At 40.7% G+C, this 16,681-nt stretch overlaps 1 protein-coding gene across 1 annotated transcript; it reads left to right on the top strand.

Moving 5' to 3' along the window:
• The first annotated feature begins 11,618 nt into the window (after positions 1–11,618).
• LOC147881268 (uncharacterized) lies at positions 11,619–16,297 on the top strand. Its single transcript, XM_087402362.1, has 4 exons — positions 11,619–11,927; positions 12,018–12,071; positions 12,154–12,279; positions 16,233–16,297. The coding sequence occupies exons 1-4, from the start codon at positions 11,711–11,713 to the stop codon at positions 16,295–16,297; spliced, it is 462 nt and encodes a 153-aa protein (XP_087258488.1). The 5' UTR covers positions 11,619–11,710.
• The last annotated feature ends 384 nt before the right edge of the window (positions 16,298–16,681 follow it).

The following is a 16,681-nucleotide window of genomic DNA, read 5'->3' as shown; positions in this document are numbered from 1 at the left end:
ATATTTTTTAATGTTTTCTCTTGTTTGACAAGACCATTACCTTAGCAATACAAACACAATCTAGTCCTTTGATTTAACACCTATTCTATTTCCAAAACACTCAAAGCATGCTCTTTCACTCACACACTTTCTATACTCCAATACCAACAGCCATTCATTAAGCTACTAGGTATTGGTTAGTGGGTAGTTGATGAGAGAAGAGAATGCAAGCAAATGTGTACCTGGAACTCCCCAGTACCAAAATAAAAAATGTGTAGTCCTTGGCGATGACTCATGTGTCATGGGGATCTTGCAAGAGTGCAATGGAATGCTCCACTCTAAGCCACAGTCCTTGAGAGAAATGCGAGCATTTATCCATCCAAATGTGTCTCTCACTTGGCTTTGAACTTGCATTCCAAATGTGAGCATGCAACAACAACTAAAGGCCAGTCAATAGTCTTCCTTTTTATATAGTCCACCTTTTAAAGGGAGGTCCAATCCTTTACTCTCTCTCTCAACTATCCTGATAACTCTCTTGCTTCCACTTAACTATTCTCTTGGGGTCAATCGGCTCCTAGGCTCAATATATCTCTCTACTTTAATCATACAAAATAGCAAAGAATGGTAAAATTGGACTTCTTAACCAATACGGTTAACATCGATCTTCAAAGATCTTAGTGGGAGTTTGAATCAGCCACCACCACATTATGAATTGAATGAAAATGGGTATCTATCTTGGGGAAGAGTTGAAGAAAAATGAAAATGACGACCAAGTGATATGACACAACTTGAGTCAGTTGCTTTGAGAGACATGAAATGAGGAGTGAATAGAGGTCTTAAGCAACTAGTACATGAAGTTTAGCTTGACTTGTGTCAAGGAAAAAGTACAAGAATATATATTTTGAGTTAAGGTCATCAAGTATGATTTGAAGCATTGCATGTCAAACAATGCGACATGTGATATCAAATTACCTACATACAGGTGAGAGCCCATAGTTGCAAGTTGCATATCCATGGACATATGAAATATGCATTCAGAGGATGTACAAGAAGAGAGGATTTGGGTGTGTTAGTCTTGACAAGAAAATGCAAGGGAGGAAATAGTTGATACTAATTCTACAAGACCTCTTTTCAAGATGACATGTTCTAGAACAAGGAACAATAGCATCTATTGAGGGTTACTTAATGTGGTGCTAGTGTGGTGTACTAGAGTAATGGGAGGATTACCAAAAAGCGAGCGAGGCCAAATAAGCGAGCGTGGACAAACAACAATGCAAGGTGTTATCTGTTTAATAACAACCACATCATATTCATCCAGGACAGCCAATTACCATAATTTATGCTCTAAGAAAGCTTAACCACTCGCCTGCATCTTGGCTAGCATGTTTCCAGAAGTACATGTTCAAATCATGTTTCCTTTGCTGTGAAAAAGTAATGATAAAATAAAACATTGAATGCTTTCAATAATGAGAATAGTAACATATTACATTAACTGCTCTTCATGTTGTCAGAAGTCACCTTTTTTCTAAAAGTTATTAACTCCATAGCACAAAAAGCATATGTCATACAAAAAAAAGTTGATAGAAAAATTTGATGCTTCAAAATATCTTCCAACCCTTGGAATGATGATTGTACAAAATGTTTTTTTGTGCATTGCCAAAACATGGAAGCACACCTATGTATATCATCTGCTTCCAAAGGAAATAGAAAAAAGGCATCTAGGCTGCCTACTAAATGCTTCATGGGTTTCTTCCACCTTCAAAAAATACAACTTAGTGCAGCATCATGCAAGGAAGCACACCTACATATATTATCCGATTCTGAAGGAATTGAAAAAAAAGGGCATCCAAGCCATACACTACATACTTCTACCACCCAGAGCTTGAAACAATTCAACTTTTGTCAATGCAGCCTGATGCATAAACTGATGCACCATTTCAGTTAAGCCCAAGACAACAATAAACACGAAGTATATGTGCTTGCAAGGCATCCCTTTCTGTGAAATCAAGGCATGTGCAACGTGGAAACTCTGAAATCAAGACACTATATGTTAGCCCTTTAGACATTGATCCTGTTGTACGAACATGGAATACATGCACCTCATGTGGAATAATGATGTTCTCTCTCACCACCTCCCCATTTTCTGTAACTGCCTTGTGTATCCTTTCGTTGAAATCTTTATTCAACTTACTTCTCCATGAAACAAGCTTTCCATCACGATGAGAAGGGCGCACATGGCTAGGTGTATGGATCTGCTGTGCATAAGGAGGTCCCATCACACCAATAGAATCATCACTATTAAATACGAACCCTGCCCTTACAAGGGCACCCCTCTCATCTACAGTCATTGATGTCCCACTTGCAACCTTCCATACACCTGGAGAGACCCCAGGAACACCTTGAATGGATTTATCCACATTCCATGTATGGGTGACAGAAGTATTACAAAACCATACAAACTGCTCTGTCACTCCATGAGAATGTTGCCTTCTTCCCTTAAAACAAGGGGCTGGCACACCATCACTTGCACTTCTACCAAGTGCATTGATTAGTGCCCCACATCGTCTCCGACTCTCTGCCAAGTAGCCAAAGCATGTGACAACGCTATGTGGTTCAGTTCTCCTGATCGCCCAATTGGCTTCATGAATATCTATCTCTCTACAAACCACGTCCTGTGATGGACTTTTAAAATCAATTTGTCTTCTTTTTCCTATCACTCTCCTTGTTGTCACTGTCATGTATTCTGGTCGATGACTATCATTTGCATGGACCGATGTTGAACATTTTGAACCCCTCTTTCTTCTTATGCTCACCGATTCTGTTATTGGCCTATTCATCTCAGGAGATTGTATCCCACCCTCTTCAATCACTATGTGTGATAAATCCACAAGCCTATTTCTGTCCCCTTTACCAGACCCACTACCATCAAGTATTCTTCGCCGGAGAGCATCCAAATTTGGTCCTGTACCCAAGTGTCTTCCATTCATAAAGGCATTGTAGTGGGCACTCTGAAGGACACTCATTGCAAGATCTGCTGCACAAGCATCATACAATGTTATGTGTTTTGCATATCCATGTGCTGCTCTCATGCTAGAATGTTTTGTCTCTGAAAGGTTCACTGTAGGAACAAATCCAGAGTGCTCTTCTTGCTGCAAGAACATTCCCCCCCACTGGTTGACTCTAACATCCCACCAAGCAAGCCACGTATGCAATGTTGGTAGCTCACCCTCCTTCACATGAATTGGGGACCAATACAAATTCAATGTTTGTTTGCATTGGTCTGCAGAAGTTGAAGTTGTTGCCTCTCTCCACTTCCGACATAGAAGTTTATGCTCCTCCTGAAATTGCGGCTTAATGCATCGTCTGGTGTGCTCAACCATGCTCATCTCCCAATGGAAAACACAAGTTCTTTCTCTACCATCCATCACATTTTCCGGTCCCCCATTGTAAACAGTGCGGACAGCCAGCCAATTTGCTCCTGCTCCATCTGCCATGAATCCACGAATTCAGGTTTTTTAAAACCATTCTTCTCCATTGTATTGTTCAGTAGCTCCTAGAATCGAACTTGAGCATGGTTATCCTCCACCTTGAATTCACATATTGCTATAGTTAATAGTTCCCTTATGAATGGGTCATACACATGAGCACCCATTGTTGACCATCCCCTCACTCGATGCACATGGTCAAAATGAACCCATTGTGATCCCAAGCTCCCACCAGGCCGCATGCGATTCACTAGATCAACTCCTCCAATGGTCGACATTTTGAAGATATGTGGTTGTTGTTCATCTTGCAATTGTTCAGGAAATAGGATACTTTGTAGGTATGGATATTTGCATCTCCTCTTTAAATCAAGTATTGAATCCATTCCACCATCCCCTCCTCTAGCCTCACTTCTTGCGCTCTGCACCACTCTCTGAAGCCTCCTTCTCTGGGTCATTGGTGTAATGGTTTCAAGCACTTCTTCGAACTTTTGATCATCTAGCGGCTCCACAACAACCCCATCCTTTGCTAGCATCATCTCCATCACAAGGTCTTGTGCCACAGACACCTCGATTTTTTTGCAAGAGGAATTTCCATTCAACCTTGCACGCATTGAAATGAGATCATCTACTTGCATTTCCTTTGCTCGACTTCTACCTTTTTCAACTGGATGGTCATGGAAACCCACATGCACTGCACATCTCGTTGTCTTCACTCGTTCATGGGGAAAGCAATAATATATAATAGCACTGCATAGGTAAACACACTCTGGTATTGCATCACAATGCTTGCACACAAGTGACCCCAAGGCTGGATCAATGGGACCAGGTAGAGGAGGTCTCCTAAGCTTTCCTTTCCATTGTGTATCATTTAAAACTCCCATTCGTTCAAGGAAAGGACAATCCAAATTACAACATCTCAAATAACCTGAACATCTACTCATTCTCACAACACCATTGAAGCAGTCTTGCGAACATGTGGAATATTTTGTCCAAACATGACCATCAGTATTCTGTTCCATTCCAGACATTGGTGAACCCTTAGGCATAGGTGGAAGTTCGAAGACAATATATCCATCATAAGTTAGAGGAAGCTCAGTAACTTTCTCCACTCGAACTGCAGATTTGAGCGCAACATGAAGAGAACTATTCAAAGGCATCCTCTCTATCAGTGAAACCACACTATTTAGTTCATGATTCATAAAGTCACCATGAGAACCTCTTTTATAGGGCATGTGAACTCTTAAGGTTGATTGTTGGCTACCACTAATCTTGAACCCTTTCTGACCATCCTCTAAGTTTACCACTGGAAGTACAATGGCAAGCTCATCTATTCTGATTTCTTGATGCAGCTCAATGTCCTCGTTCTCAATGTGAAAGTGTTCCTTAAGCTCCACCAATGAAACCTCCAAGAAAGGAGTTTCAAAACGAATGGTCAATGATTCGTGTTCTCCAAAGCGAATGAAAACTGAGAAAGGCATGATTCAAATGCTAGAGCCAAGATGTAGCACCAGACGACACCAACCAAAGAACAAGAGAAAAGCTAGCTACACAAAGGGTCCGGAAGCAGGGAGGCAAAAGAAGAAATGGCATAGATGTGTTGGAGACCGAAGAGAATGGAGCAAAGAGAAGTGTTGAAAGAGCCACTGAGAGGGATTATGGGAGAGAAGAGAAGAAGCAAGTTCGTCTCTGTAAGTGTCAAATGCAAATGGATGTCACTATTAGCATCCAAGGTGGTCGTTTAACTGCAAGTCTTTATTTGAACAAGATGCCTTCATGCATATAGTAACTTGAATGACGCCTCCATGCATTTCATTCAGTAAGGGTGTACATTTAATATAAATGAATAAAAAGAGAAGTAACTTTCAAATTTATATAATTGAAAGACTAAAATATCAAGAAAAAAATTAAAGATTTATCATTACTATATTTTACTAGTAATAGTTAGAATGAGTAGTATCTTCAAATCCATATCTAAAATGAAAACTATCAAAACGTGTTAGTTTACTTCACATTTGCATGAACGAGCAATATTACTATTTCCATCATGAGTCATTACAAGGTGTTCTCCTCACTATTACAAGGGTTATGCGGTTTCTGGCGTTACCCATACCCACGTCTTCTCCTACCGTCTAATAATGACCAGGCCTGCAAAATCTGATAAAATCGTTTCTCTAAAGGCTAGGCCTGCCATTGACTGAGCGTTGGGCGGGATGACAGGTCCATTGGAATTCGAGTGGAGTAAATGCTGATGAAATTGATGGAAAACATTGGCTCATAAAAGAAGAGGAAGATCTCAAGAAGCACGCTCCAGCATCCACATTCTAGAGTCTAGTTGGTAGCTCCACTCCACTCAATTGATAATGGAAACATAAACCCGTAAGGCCACTCCACTCAATTGCTTTTTCAATTGCTCCTTTTCGAGGAGAGCCATTCCTTGTTTGAACGGCGCGAAAAGGAGTCGACGATTCTTTCACAGAGGCTAAACTTTCTATCCAACGATCATTGTTCGGGGCATCACGTTCTTCGGCGAAGTTGGACCTCAAGATGCCCATCCGTGATCATACGTGATATTTCGAAGCGATAGTTAGGAAACCGATGCGAATCCTTCAATATTCTTTCAAAGTGATATGCGAATCTCGCACTTTCCTCGTCCAGCATGCTATGCTTTGAATGGATGGGGCACGCGCCCTCGAAGCAGACGCGAGGCTTCCTTCTTCAATAGCTGCTCAGCCACTCCACTTCCACCAACCAATGGCTCGTCCACTTCCGCCAACCAATGGCTCGTCCACTTCGCCTTCTTCAATAGCCGCTCAACCACTCCACTTCCGCCAACCAATGGCTCGTCCACTTCCGCCAACCAATGGCGCCCGAACCTTCGCTTTCGTCGTTATCTTCTTCGTCTTCATGTGTGTGTGTGATAACTTCTACTTCCTCAACTCCCCTTCCTTAAACCCCTCGTCTCTGCTCCCCCTCATCCGTTCCCTCCTTCAAGCTTACCTCCCCCAGCTCGCCTTCCTTGCCCTCCTCCCTCCTTCGCCTCGTTCTGATTGTTCGTGCTCTTTCTTGGAACTCCAGTAAAGCCAGTTCCACTGTAGAACTCCCTTTGCTGGAAGACTCAGGAAGCTGCGTAGGAATCGCACAGTGGCGCACTGCTCAAAGGAAGGTTCACTACATCATGCTGAAATATTGGAGTTCGTTGACACACTGGTAGCTACCACTGGGCATCGGATTCTTAGAGCAACTCTTTTGAGGAGCCTGGACACTTGACTCGACTGTAAGAGGGTTGCGGCAAAACGTATGGTCTATCTCGCTTCCTTTTCCCAAAACGAACCTTCTCTACCACTTGGGATACTATTCACGACTCAGCTGTTTTTCAACTTGATTGTGATTTTTTGATTCAAGGAATAGGGGGAAAGAGTTTCCTCTTTTTCTGCACGAAGCCTTCTACTTAGATCCTGTTGCCATACCTTTTACAAGCTCTATCTATCTCCCTCCGTTCTTTTGATTGTTTGCTTGAATTTACTACGTGTTGTATGATTGTCTATACATACTTTTTTGCAGGGAGCTACGCTTGGAGGCTCTGATGTGAGATTTCGGTTCTCGACTTTGTTGAGAAGTCATCTACTACCAACTACTATATAGCTTGGATGAATGCCTTGATTAGGCACAGTGATGCTAAAAAATCTTATCATTGGCACTACCAACAAGCTCACATCTGGTCTACCACTTCGCTCTGCTGTCTTTGACGCTCTGACGGGAGAGGCTCCTCCTTCGCCTCTCCCGTGCCCAGGGATTGCCCTCCCTCTCCGATATCCATCGCTCCGCTTCCAGTCTTCCTCGGCGTCACCATCGCTACCACCCTCCTTTCATCCAGCACTATCAAGGTACGTGAATTTTGGAGTGTTTACAAAATTAAGCGTCGCTTCTGTTGCGTTCATGGCTTACGTTGTACAAGTCTGTGCTGTTGTAGAGATATTCCCCCGGCTATTGCAGATGTTCCCCAGAATTCTCGAAAGGAGGCAGTCATCGCAGACAAATCCCAAAGGAAGGTTCTTGAAACTGGAGAGGGATCGCAGAGTGTGAAAAACCAAGGTCCTTCTTCCTAAGTGGATCTCTGAATTTGATCGTGCCACTTTGAAATCGGACGGTGTCTTTCGTAGTAGTCCTCGAGGTCGGTTTACTTTTGGTCATGCCCAAATCTGCAAGTAGAGACGCAATGCTTCTCAAAAACTCGAAGATCAACAAGAGTGCCCCAAGTACCTTCCCTTTCATGCGCTCATGTTTTGGCGAATTTTATTACATGTGTGTTTTGTTGTTGGGTAGCTTGGAAAGAAATACAGAAGAAGGGTTGTGTGTTGACGATGCATTGCTGGGATAGAACTGGACATGAGTCCTCCCCTTGTAGACGACGATAGTCGCTCAGAGTTCACGAATGATCATAGTACCTTCCTGCCCTCTCTTGGATGTGGTGGCAGTTGGACTGCCTGGGGCAGCAAAAGAGGCAGCGCGTTAACGCGCTGCCTCTTTTGCTGCCCCAGCAGTCCAACTGCCACCACAGCATTTGACGCGCTGCCTCTTTTGCTGCCCCAGGCAGTCCAACTGCCACCACAGCATTTGAACTGTGGGAAGTGTGGGAAGGCATACACACCATAGCCTGGGGCAGCAAAAGAGGCAGCGCGTTAACGCGCTGCCTCTTTTGCTGCCCCAGGCTATGGGATGTACGCCTTTCTGTATAGTATAATTAGTCTGCATTTTGGCATCGGATTTTATCTCCTCGGGCTCTTCACGACTTTTGCTTGCTCCATTTTGTTTCGTTACTCCATTTTGCTTGCATTGCTCGGTGGTTGTTGCTTAGGACTCGATGGTGTTCACAGGTTTTTTGTTGACTTGGTTATGTAGCAGCCCGAGGTATCATTTCATTTTATAGGACTTGCCGTCAAAAATTTGTGCCCATATTCTACAAACCATATATACGAGGCATGTATGTGGTTGCTAGAGTTACCCAGAGTCATGCAAGGGAGGGGAACTTGGACTATGAAGGGCAGTAAAAGAGGCAGCGCGTTAACGCGCTGCCTCTTTTGTTGCCCCAGGCAGTCCAAGACCCTCTCCCATGTGAGGCATTCAAGTGATATTCAACTCTTGAACGGATGAAAGAAGTTCACAAAACAAATGAGCGAGTGCAAGTCCAATGTTCAAGTGTAGAGATAAGAGGAAAACTTTTAGAAAACCTTGTAGACCATCGGCATCTAGGTAGCATTTCGAAGACAGTCCTATTTATGCTCTAGAATTGCATGAGAGACCAAAAGAGACAGCACGTTAACGCGTTGCCTATTTTGGTCCCTCGGGCAGTCCAATAGTCCCCTCCTTGCATAGCGATCAAAAGACCATGTGACCTATCCCTCCAAGAGTCCAATAGCATTCCAAAGACCATAAGACCTGTATACCAAAGCATACTTGGAGACAAAAGATGAAATAGTCGAAGCAACCTCTTGTGAGTATTGATACATGGAGGATTGAGTAGAAAAGCCTTGCTGAAAAGCGTTCATGAGAGACAACTTGAGATGCCAAAAAGGACAGCACGTTAACGCGCTGTCCTTTTTCGCTTCTCAAGGTGTCTTTTCATGAGGGTAAGGGGTAGGCATAGAAGTGCATATTTGCCACTGCAATTCCATATATCTAAGTGTATAGATACCACTGCAAGTTGATATACTATGTGCATTGGAGATGAAACTTTTTCTTTTAGGACACAAGTGGGTATTTATTCATAAGTGCGAGTTTACACACCTTTGCATTCATATATGTCAGCAGTTTGAGATATTTGTCTGAAGCTTTTTCCTTATGAGGTGTACACACTTCATTATCTGTTTGGGGCTTTGCCCTCGTGATATGTATTGCATATGTTTTCATAAACAAACCCTTTATCATATATATATGTGAAAAAGCTCTCATGTTTTTTTGAGCATATGGAAAGATTTGAGAAGACCTTTGAACCTACCGTAGGTTATACTCTATCTGTTGTTACATGTTGTTTCTTGTTTTTAGTTTTGGTTTTTATTGAAAAGGTTTTGAGAACTATGATTGGAAAAATGCCTTGTTTTTTGTCTTTTCAGGATGACAGGAAAAAAAGGCAGAAAAGTTCAAGTGGCACATTCTACAAAGGTGACAAGAGGAACAAAAGTAGATCACAATGTTGAATCATCAGTAGGTGGAACCGAAGAGCAAGAAAGTGTGGTGGGTCTAGAGGTTGAAGTATCATCAACTCAAAGAGATGAAGGTCCAAGAGTGGAGGAGGATGAGTTGGATGATAGTGAAGTTCAGGTGGAAGGAGGAGGTGATGTGATTGGCAAATGTAGGATGCTTGATTCAAACCAGTGTCCTCGCATTCCCTTGTGTAGGTTGATACCTTATGCAAGAGTGAGAGGACTTCGTGATGATGTATCTTCACTCAAAAGTACATTTCAAGTGGAGGGCTATCTCCCGGAGAAAGGGTCTTTCATTGTATCTGTCTGCAAGAGTGATGGAGGGGAGATAGTTGTGACAGATGATATGAGGAAGAGTTGGTCTCCCACCTGGAGAGAGGTGGATGAGGAGTTTGAGAAAGATGTGATGTCTAACACTGACTTTCATTTTATGTCGCAAAAGATGTTATTTGTTTGGGAGGGCAATCATAGGACCACTGCATGGATGAGTGTTATCAAGGAAATCTTTCCTACAAACAAGAAAAGACATGTACGAGTGGTATGCACAATAATTGACCCAAGGAAAATTAGTGAGATTGCTCTCTTGGCAGGGCTACAACGAATGAATTCGTAAGTACATGGACTCTTTGAATCTTCTCCACATTTGTGTTTTATGCTACTTTGCATTTATTGATTGGGTTGTGTACTTTATTGTTTGTTTTCTAGCATGAATGAACATGCCATTATCAAACCCAGTCTAAGGGACATACTCATAAATGCACACAACATTTGTGAGTGTGACTCTATGGTGTTTATGAAAACATTGTCTTTGAGTGAGATCAAATCAATAGAGAATTGTGGAGGGCTCAAGAGAGTAAAGGGAAGAAGCCATGGTTTCCATTGACAAGAGGTTATCTGGCAAGGCTTGTCTTCCAGGTAGAATGTTGCATTTGTATTGATGCTTACTTCTTTATCACTCCTTTGCTTTCTCTAATTGGAACTTATGTATGTAGGTTGAGTACAATACAGAGCTTAAAAAAGCAATGGACAAAATATCTACAAAGCTACCTTTAGATCAAAGGGGAGAGGCAGAAGGAAAGCAGCGTACCATAATTCAAAAGAGAATTGCTGATAGGATGGGAAAGGTGTGAATTGAATTTTCTATACTTTGTTGCATTTATTTTGAAGTTAAGTGACTGACATGTCATCTTTGGATAGGTGTTGAATTGTATAGATCCTGGTCTTGGAGAGGCTTGGTTGCAAAAGTTGTTTGCCTTGCGCTTTGATGGTGCGGACTCTTGCGTGACATTGGAGAAGCTCCAACTCATTGCAAAGTCTGATTTGATATTAGAAAAAAAAAATATTTTCCTTTCTTTGTTAGAAGCCACTAAACCTATGCGAGACATGTACTTCATGCCTGTGGGCGACCTTGAGTACAGAGGGTGTGTTTCTTCTACCAATACAAATCATCTTTCATGGTGTTTGTTTGTTTCTTGCCAATAACATGACTCTTATTTTTTTATCATAAAATTGCGTCAACTTTTACTGTTTAGGTGGATTAGTAGAGAGATATTTTTGGAGAAGGTGGAGAGACAGTCATTGAAAGTGCTTGAAGATTTGAGGGTAATCACAACAATGGGCATGCCTTTGGATACCCCTAAGGATTACACATTGCAGCAATACATGGAGGATATAAAACTGGAGGGGAGAAAACATATGTTTGTGGTGCTAAGATCAAAGGAAACAAAGATGGAGAGCAAGGGTGGAAAAAAAGGAGATGGACTATCTGAGTTGGACATGGCTGCCCATAGGGTGGTTTATAGGTATGTTGTCAATTCATTCGAAGGTTCATTTTTCATTTGTCTATTTTTGTGCTATTGATTCATGTACTTACACAATCATTGATGGTTGTTCCACTTGATTTTTTGACCTTTTGATGGTTTGGGACATCCAATTTTTTTGTGTTTCTTGGTTGATAGATATCTCTCCCACTTGGCAATAGAGAAAAGGATCTCTGACATTCCAAATTTGTGCAAGAGTTGGGTGGAGATTGGTCATGCTGCATGCATGTATCCACCTGGCATGCACCGTCTCTCTCAATGGGAATTAGCACATTGTCCCTGGTGGATAGATTTTCCTAAAGGACAAGTACTGGTGCGAGAAAGAGACTTGTACAATACTTATGCTTCACAAAAAGCCAATGAAGCAAGTAAGGACAAAGTGGAGGGAAGCTCAAGGAGAGATAAGAAAGAGAAAGAGAAACAAGAACATCCTACAGAAAAAGGTAAGGAAGATACAATATGATTGTTTGTTGATGTTGTCTTCAATTTGTTTTGACATTGCATTAATAAGTTTATGATTGTTCTCTTTCTAGATGAGGGACCATCTAGTCCTATGCGGCATGAAATGGATCACATAGAGAGTGCAGGTAAGGGTGTTGTTGTGTTCTGCATATGTAGTTGTTCCTTTAACACTAGTTTTACTTGTAATTAATTTGCTTTTGCATATAGATGGAGAATCAATCTCGGGACTTGTGAAGCAATACGTGTTCCATCGATCACAGTCACCTGACATTTCCTTGGCCCGTGGCATCACACCTTTGTTTGCTTGTACAGTTGGAGATTACATTGCAATGGGCAAAGACTTTGCTGACTCTAAAAGAAATGATAAGTATGCTATTTTGCATGAGTTTTTTATTACAATGGCTAGTCGAAAGATCAGGACTACAAGAGGATGGGTAAGAAGGTGAAGTGGGCTTCAGATTTTATATTGCTCGATTTTTTATCTGGCTATCCACTTGATGAGAGAGGATCCACTCCTACTTGGAATGTCTTGCTCGAGGACCATGTGCGGCATGGGCTTGCAGTTGCATCAGCTTCTTTGTCTGATAGTGGTTGGTTGGCATGCATATGTCCTTTGCCAGGTAAGGCACAATACCACAATTGACATTTCACATTTTTTGTTTCCATTCTACTAGTTTTAAATAAAATTAATTGCTTGTAGGACAATGTATTGGTTGGATGGAACGGTTTGCATATGTCCAGGGCTTGGAGGTTGTCAGACGTGTGATCATTCATGACAAGTTTCCATATGGATTTTGTAGAGAACATGATAAAAGTGTTAAGGTAAGCTACCATTCCATGCATTCTATGTTTGCATTCCATGATAAAAGTGTCTTTGACAAATGTCTCCTCATTGGTCCTATGCATGCTATGTTTGGAAGGATAAGTCCTATGCATGCTATCTTTGCCATCTTTCATGCTATAATGCTTGCTAGTTGAAGTCAATATACTATACATGTTTTTCTCCATGTGGTTTCCAGATGCAATCTTCAGTATTAGCTCTAATACGTAGAGCAAAGAAGAATCCAATAGTTTTTTGGGAGGAGAGCTTTCCACTTTTCCAACAGCTTTTGATTGATCCACGTGAAGATGTCTGGACTCATTACATACCTCCCTCTGCAAGGACAATCGTGCCGATGTCTTCTCAGCTAGCACGAGGTGGACTAGAGAGGAGTAGTTTTTTTGTAGGTTGCATTATGTCTCTTCTCTGTGTTCCTGGAGGGCTGGTTCTAGAGATGGGTTGTGGTACAGCCCCTCTTATGCGTGCTTGTCAGGCCATTGGCAGGCCTTGTTTTTCATTTGATTCAGACAACAGTATTATGGCTAGCATTGTTGAGCCACTTGTGGCAGATCATTCTGAAAAACGGATCAGGTCAGAGCATGATGGAGAGGGGGAAGAAGAGAGAGTGGAACCTGTCACAAACCCCTTTGATGAGTAGTATGCTACTGGCCCTGAGTTTTTTTGTTATATATTTTGAATGCTAAAATTGAGGATTTTGAAAGTGTTATTTAGCATCTTTATAATATGGTAGATAGTGAACATTTACGGGTGCCTTTGAATCAAGAAAGTACAAATTTTGATGCTTTGGATAGTGTTTGTAAGGCCTTGATCTAGCAATTGATTTTTTTTGCTTTTTGTTGGTAGCGAATTGTCTTTTGTATAACACATAAGGATGGGAAGACTTTCTTCTTGTTGGAAATTATTTTCATTGTTCCACTTTGACTTACTTTCTTTTGAAATGTATGTTTTGTTGTAGTTTGTTGCCATGCTATGCAGAAAAAATGGCAAGATTCATGACAGCCGACAAGAGATATGATGAGTGGCAATTAGATAAATGACATGCACGCAACTACTTTCTTGATGATGAATGTCAGGGGGATTAGAACATGGTTTAAAACACCATTTTGTTCATAGACTGATAATTGTTGTGGTGAACCATGGATACATTTGGAAAGTTTTGGTCTAGTGCATTTTGCGGGTGAAGTGGTATTTCAATAGTCATCTATGTTATGAGTTTGGTAATTAGTTTATGTTCTTCAAGTGAAAGATAGGGTGGATTGTAAGTCTGATTATTGGTATGCTTATTATGACAACATATTGCTATAGTAAGTTCGGTTTCAAATTTGTTCTCATCGGAGGAATTGTAAAAAAACTCGCTCGCTTCATTGGGCCCGCTCGCTTTTTCTCGCTCGCTCTATTGACTACCCCGAGTAATGGTAAACATACACTTGAAGTGGCTATAGTCACAAATCTTTTATTACAAAATTAAACAAGCAAGTTCATTTGTTTATTGGAAGAGGAAATTCCCCAATACTAGCAAATGCAATTAGAATAGCAATCACACAACAACGGTACTATAATCTCACTATGGGAGTTGGTGATCAAGCCCACTTGATCACCAACTCTAGTGCTAAAACCTATGTTGCTCATAGTTGTAAACTCCATTGTACAGTATGCCCAACAGTCATATCCTATTGCCCTATTTTGCAACTCTAGTGCTAAAAGCTTGTCACTAATAGTTGTAAATTCCATTGTGCACTATCATATCTATCGTTCCATTTTGTAAATTTTTGGACAAAGTTAAGGACATGATCACTAACTTTCATTAGATGTGGATGAGGGGTGGAAGATGTCAATATCGCAAAGGAGGCTCATAACACTATGAATAGGAGAAACCCAGATGTACAAAATGTTGAAGTCGTGTGCAAAGCATGTAAGTAGAAGGGGTGCTATGGTCATGAGTGTCCTAATGTTATAAGTATTGCTCAAAGAGTGGGCAAAATGATTCCTGATTCCTAAATTCTAACCCTTGCCTTTCATTGATCAAATATTTTATAAGACATAGTTTTATGCATTCTTTTGTGGGTTACAACCAAATTGTTGTGGCTTCTGAAAATAAACTCAAGATGACATTTGTGTGTGTTTGGAGCTTTTGCATCATATCATGATGTTTGGCCTTAGGAATGCTCCATGAACTTATCAAAGGTTTATGAACGTCTTTTTTGGCAAAGTGTTGCCAAAAGATTTGAAGATCTTTATGTATGTTTTATAATTGGGCACATGAGCTTTGGACCATATGTGTAAACTTCAAGAGGTATTTGATAAATCTAGGCTTCATTCAACTCGAAACATTTTAGCCATATGGGGTCTTACTTGGAGATACAAAGAAAACTCTTTGCACCAAAAGGATAAGAAGTTTAAGTGGAGAGAATTCCAAGATAAGGCTTTCAAGGATGTTGGGAAAGGCACTCATTCTCATCCCAGCCAACTATGAAAAGGACTTCTTTGTATTCTCAACAGCAAGATTACAAGTGATTGCTTGTTGCTTATCCCAATGTAAGATGTATCACCCCACAGTATTTCGCAATCGAAAGTTGCTACCTACCTATCAAGATGAGCAATTACGTTTATCGATAATATATGCAACTCATGCAAGGTGTCAAAACGAGGGACAACATACATGTTTTAAATAGGGATAAGTTGATCATAGCACAAGGTACTTCAATTGGTGAATTTTTGTTATCTAGTTTGAGTAATAGAAGTACTAGAACTAAACCATTAGCTAGAATTTTGTACAGCAAATCTACTCTTCCACAATTGCATTGCCTTAGTCTAAAATGGCCAAATTTTCTTACAAGAAAAATAAATTATGTGTAAATACAATCATATTTCATGCACTATATTTTTTTGAAAAGAAAATTCAATGTAAATACAGTTATATTCTATGCAATAAATTTAATTTTAAAACAATTATATTTGTGCATGCTTTAATAATGATTGATACTCATAGTTTTAGAGCTACAATTATATTGTGTGCATTGTCACTCAATGTTTCCTAGAGATATAATTATATTCGATGCACCATGACACTCCTTGGGAACTAATTATGTTCTAACTGAAAATATATGATTGTATTCAATGTTTGATGATGATGATCCTTTGGAATGTGAATTTCTTAAGCACTTTGCTCCAAATCTTTCACTTGACAACCTTAAGTACCATGATGCTATGTAGAGCATTCTTGTCTCCTCATTTTATAGAAGCACTATCATCTCCTTAGAGCATTAGAAAAAAAGGGAGCTCATTTTGGGGACTTTTAGCCAAGAAAGAAAATATCCTCCACCAATTGAAGGAGGGCCAACGTAACGTTGAAAATTTTAGAAAAAGGAAAAGAAAAGAAATGCAGTCGAGTTTGCATTCAATGAGGATACTTGAGCTACTTTATTATATCTAACGTATGATGCAGAATTTGGTATTTTTGACATCATCGACCCATTCGGAGCGGGCCAAAACCCTCGAATAGGCTTTTGAACTGCCAAAAACGAGCCCCCAAGGGCTCGAAAAAGGCCAAAAAGGCCTAGAAAGCAACCCATACAAATGAAAGTGATTTGACAGGTTGGTTAGGCCTTTTTGGCCTTTTCCGAGCCTCCAAGGGTCCATTTTTGGTGCCTCAAAAACCTTTTCGAGGGTTTTGGCCCGCTTTGAATGCGTCGATGATGTCAGAAATACCAACTTCTACACCATACATCAGTGGATTTATGTCATACTTTATTGTTTTAGAGGAAAGAAAAATGACGAAATTGTGAATTTCTCTCAGGTCCCCAAAATGAGCTCCCTTTTTTCCTAATGGTTACTTGCAATCCTCTTATTCTTTTACTCTACAAAGTCTACTCATCATTGTCAAAGCATTTTAGT

This window comes from Dipteris shenzhenensis, chromosome 31 (assembly GCF_047967505.1).
Source record: "Dipteris shenzhenensis isolate YYH24624 ecotype China chromosome 31, Dip_SZ_1.0, whole genome shotgun sequence".
In the NCBI taxonomy this organism is placed as follows: Eukaryota; Viridiplantae; Streptophyta; class Polypodiopsida; order Gleicheniales; family Dipteridaceae; genus Dipteris; species Dipteris shenzhenensis.
Note: the sequence above shows the minus strand (reverse complement) of the source record. Positions and strands in the feature narration are given on the sequence as shown.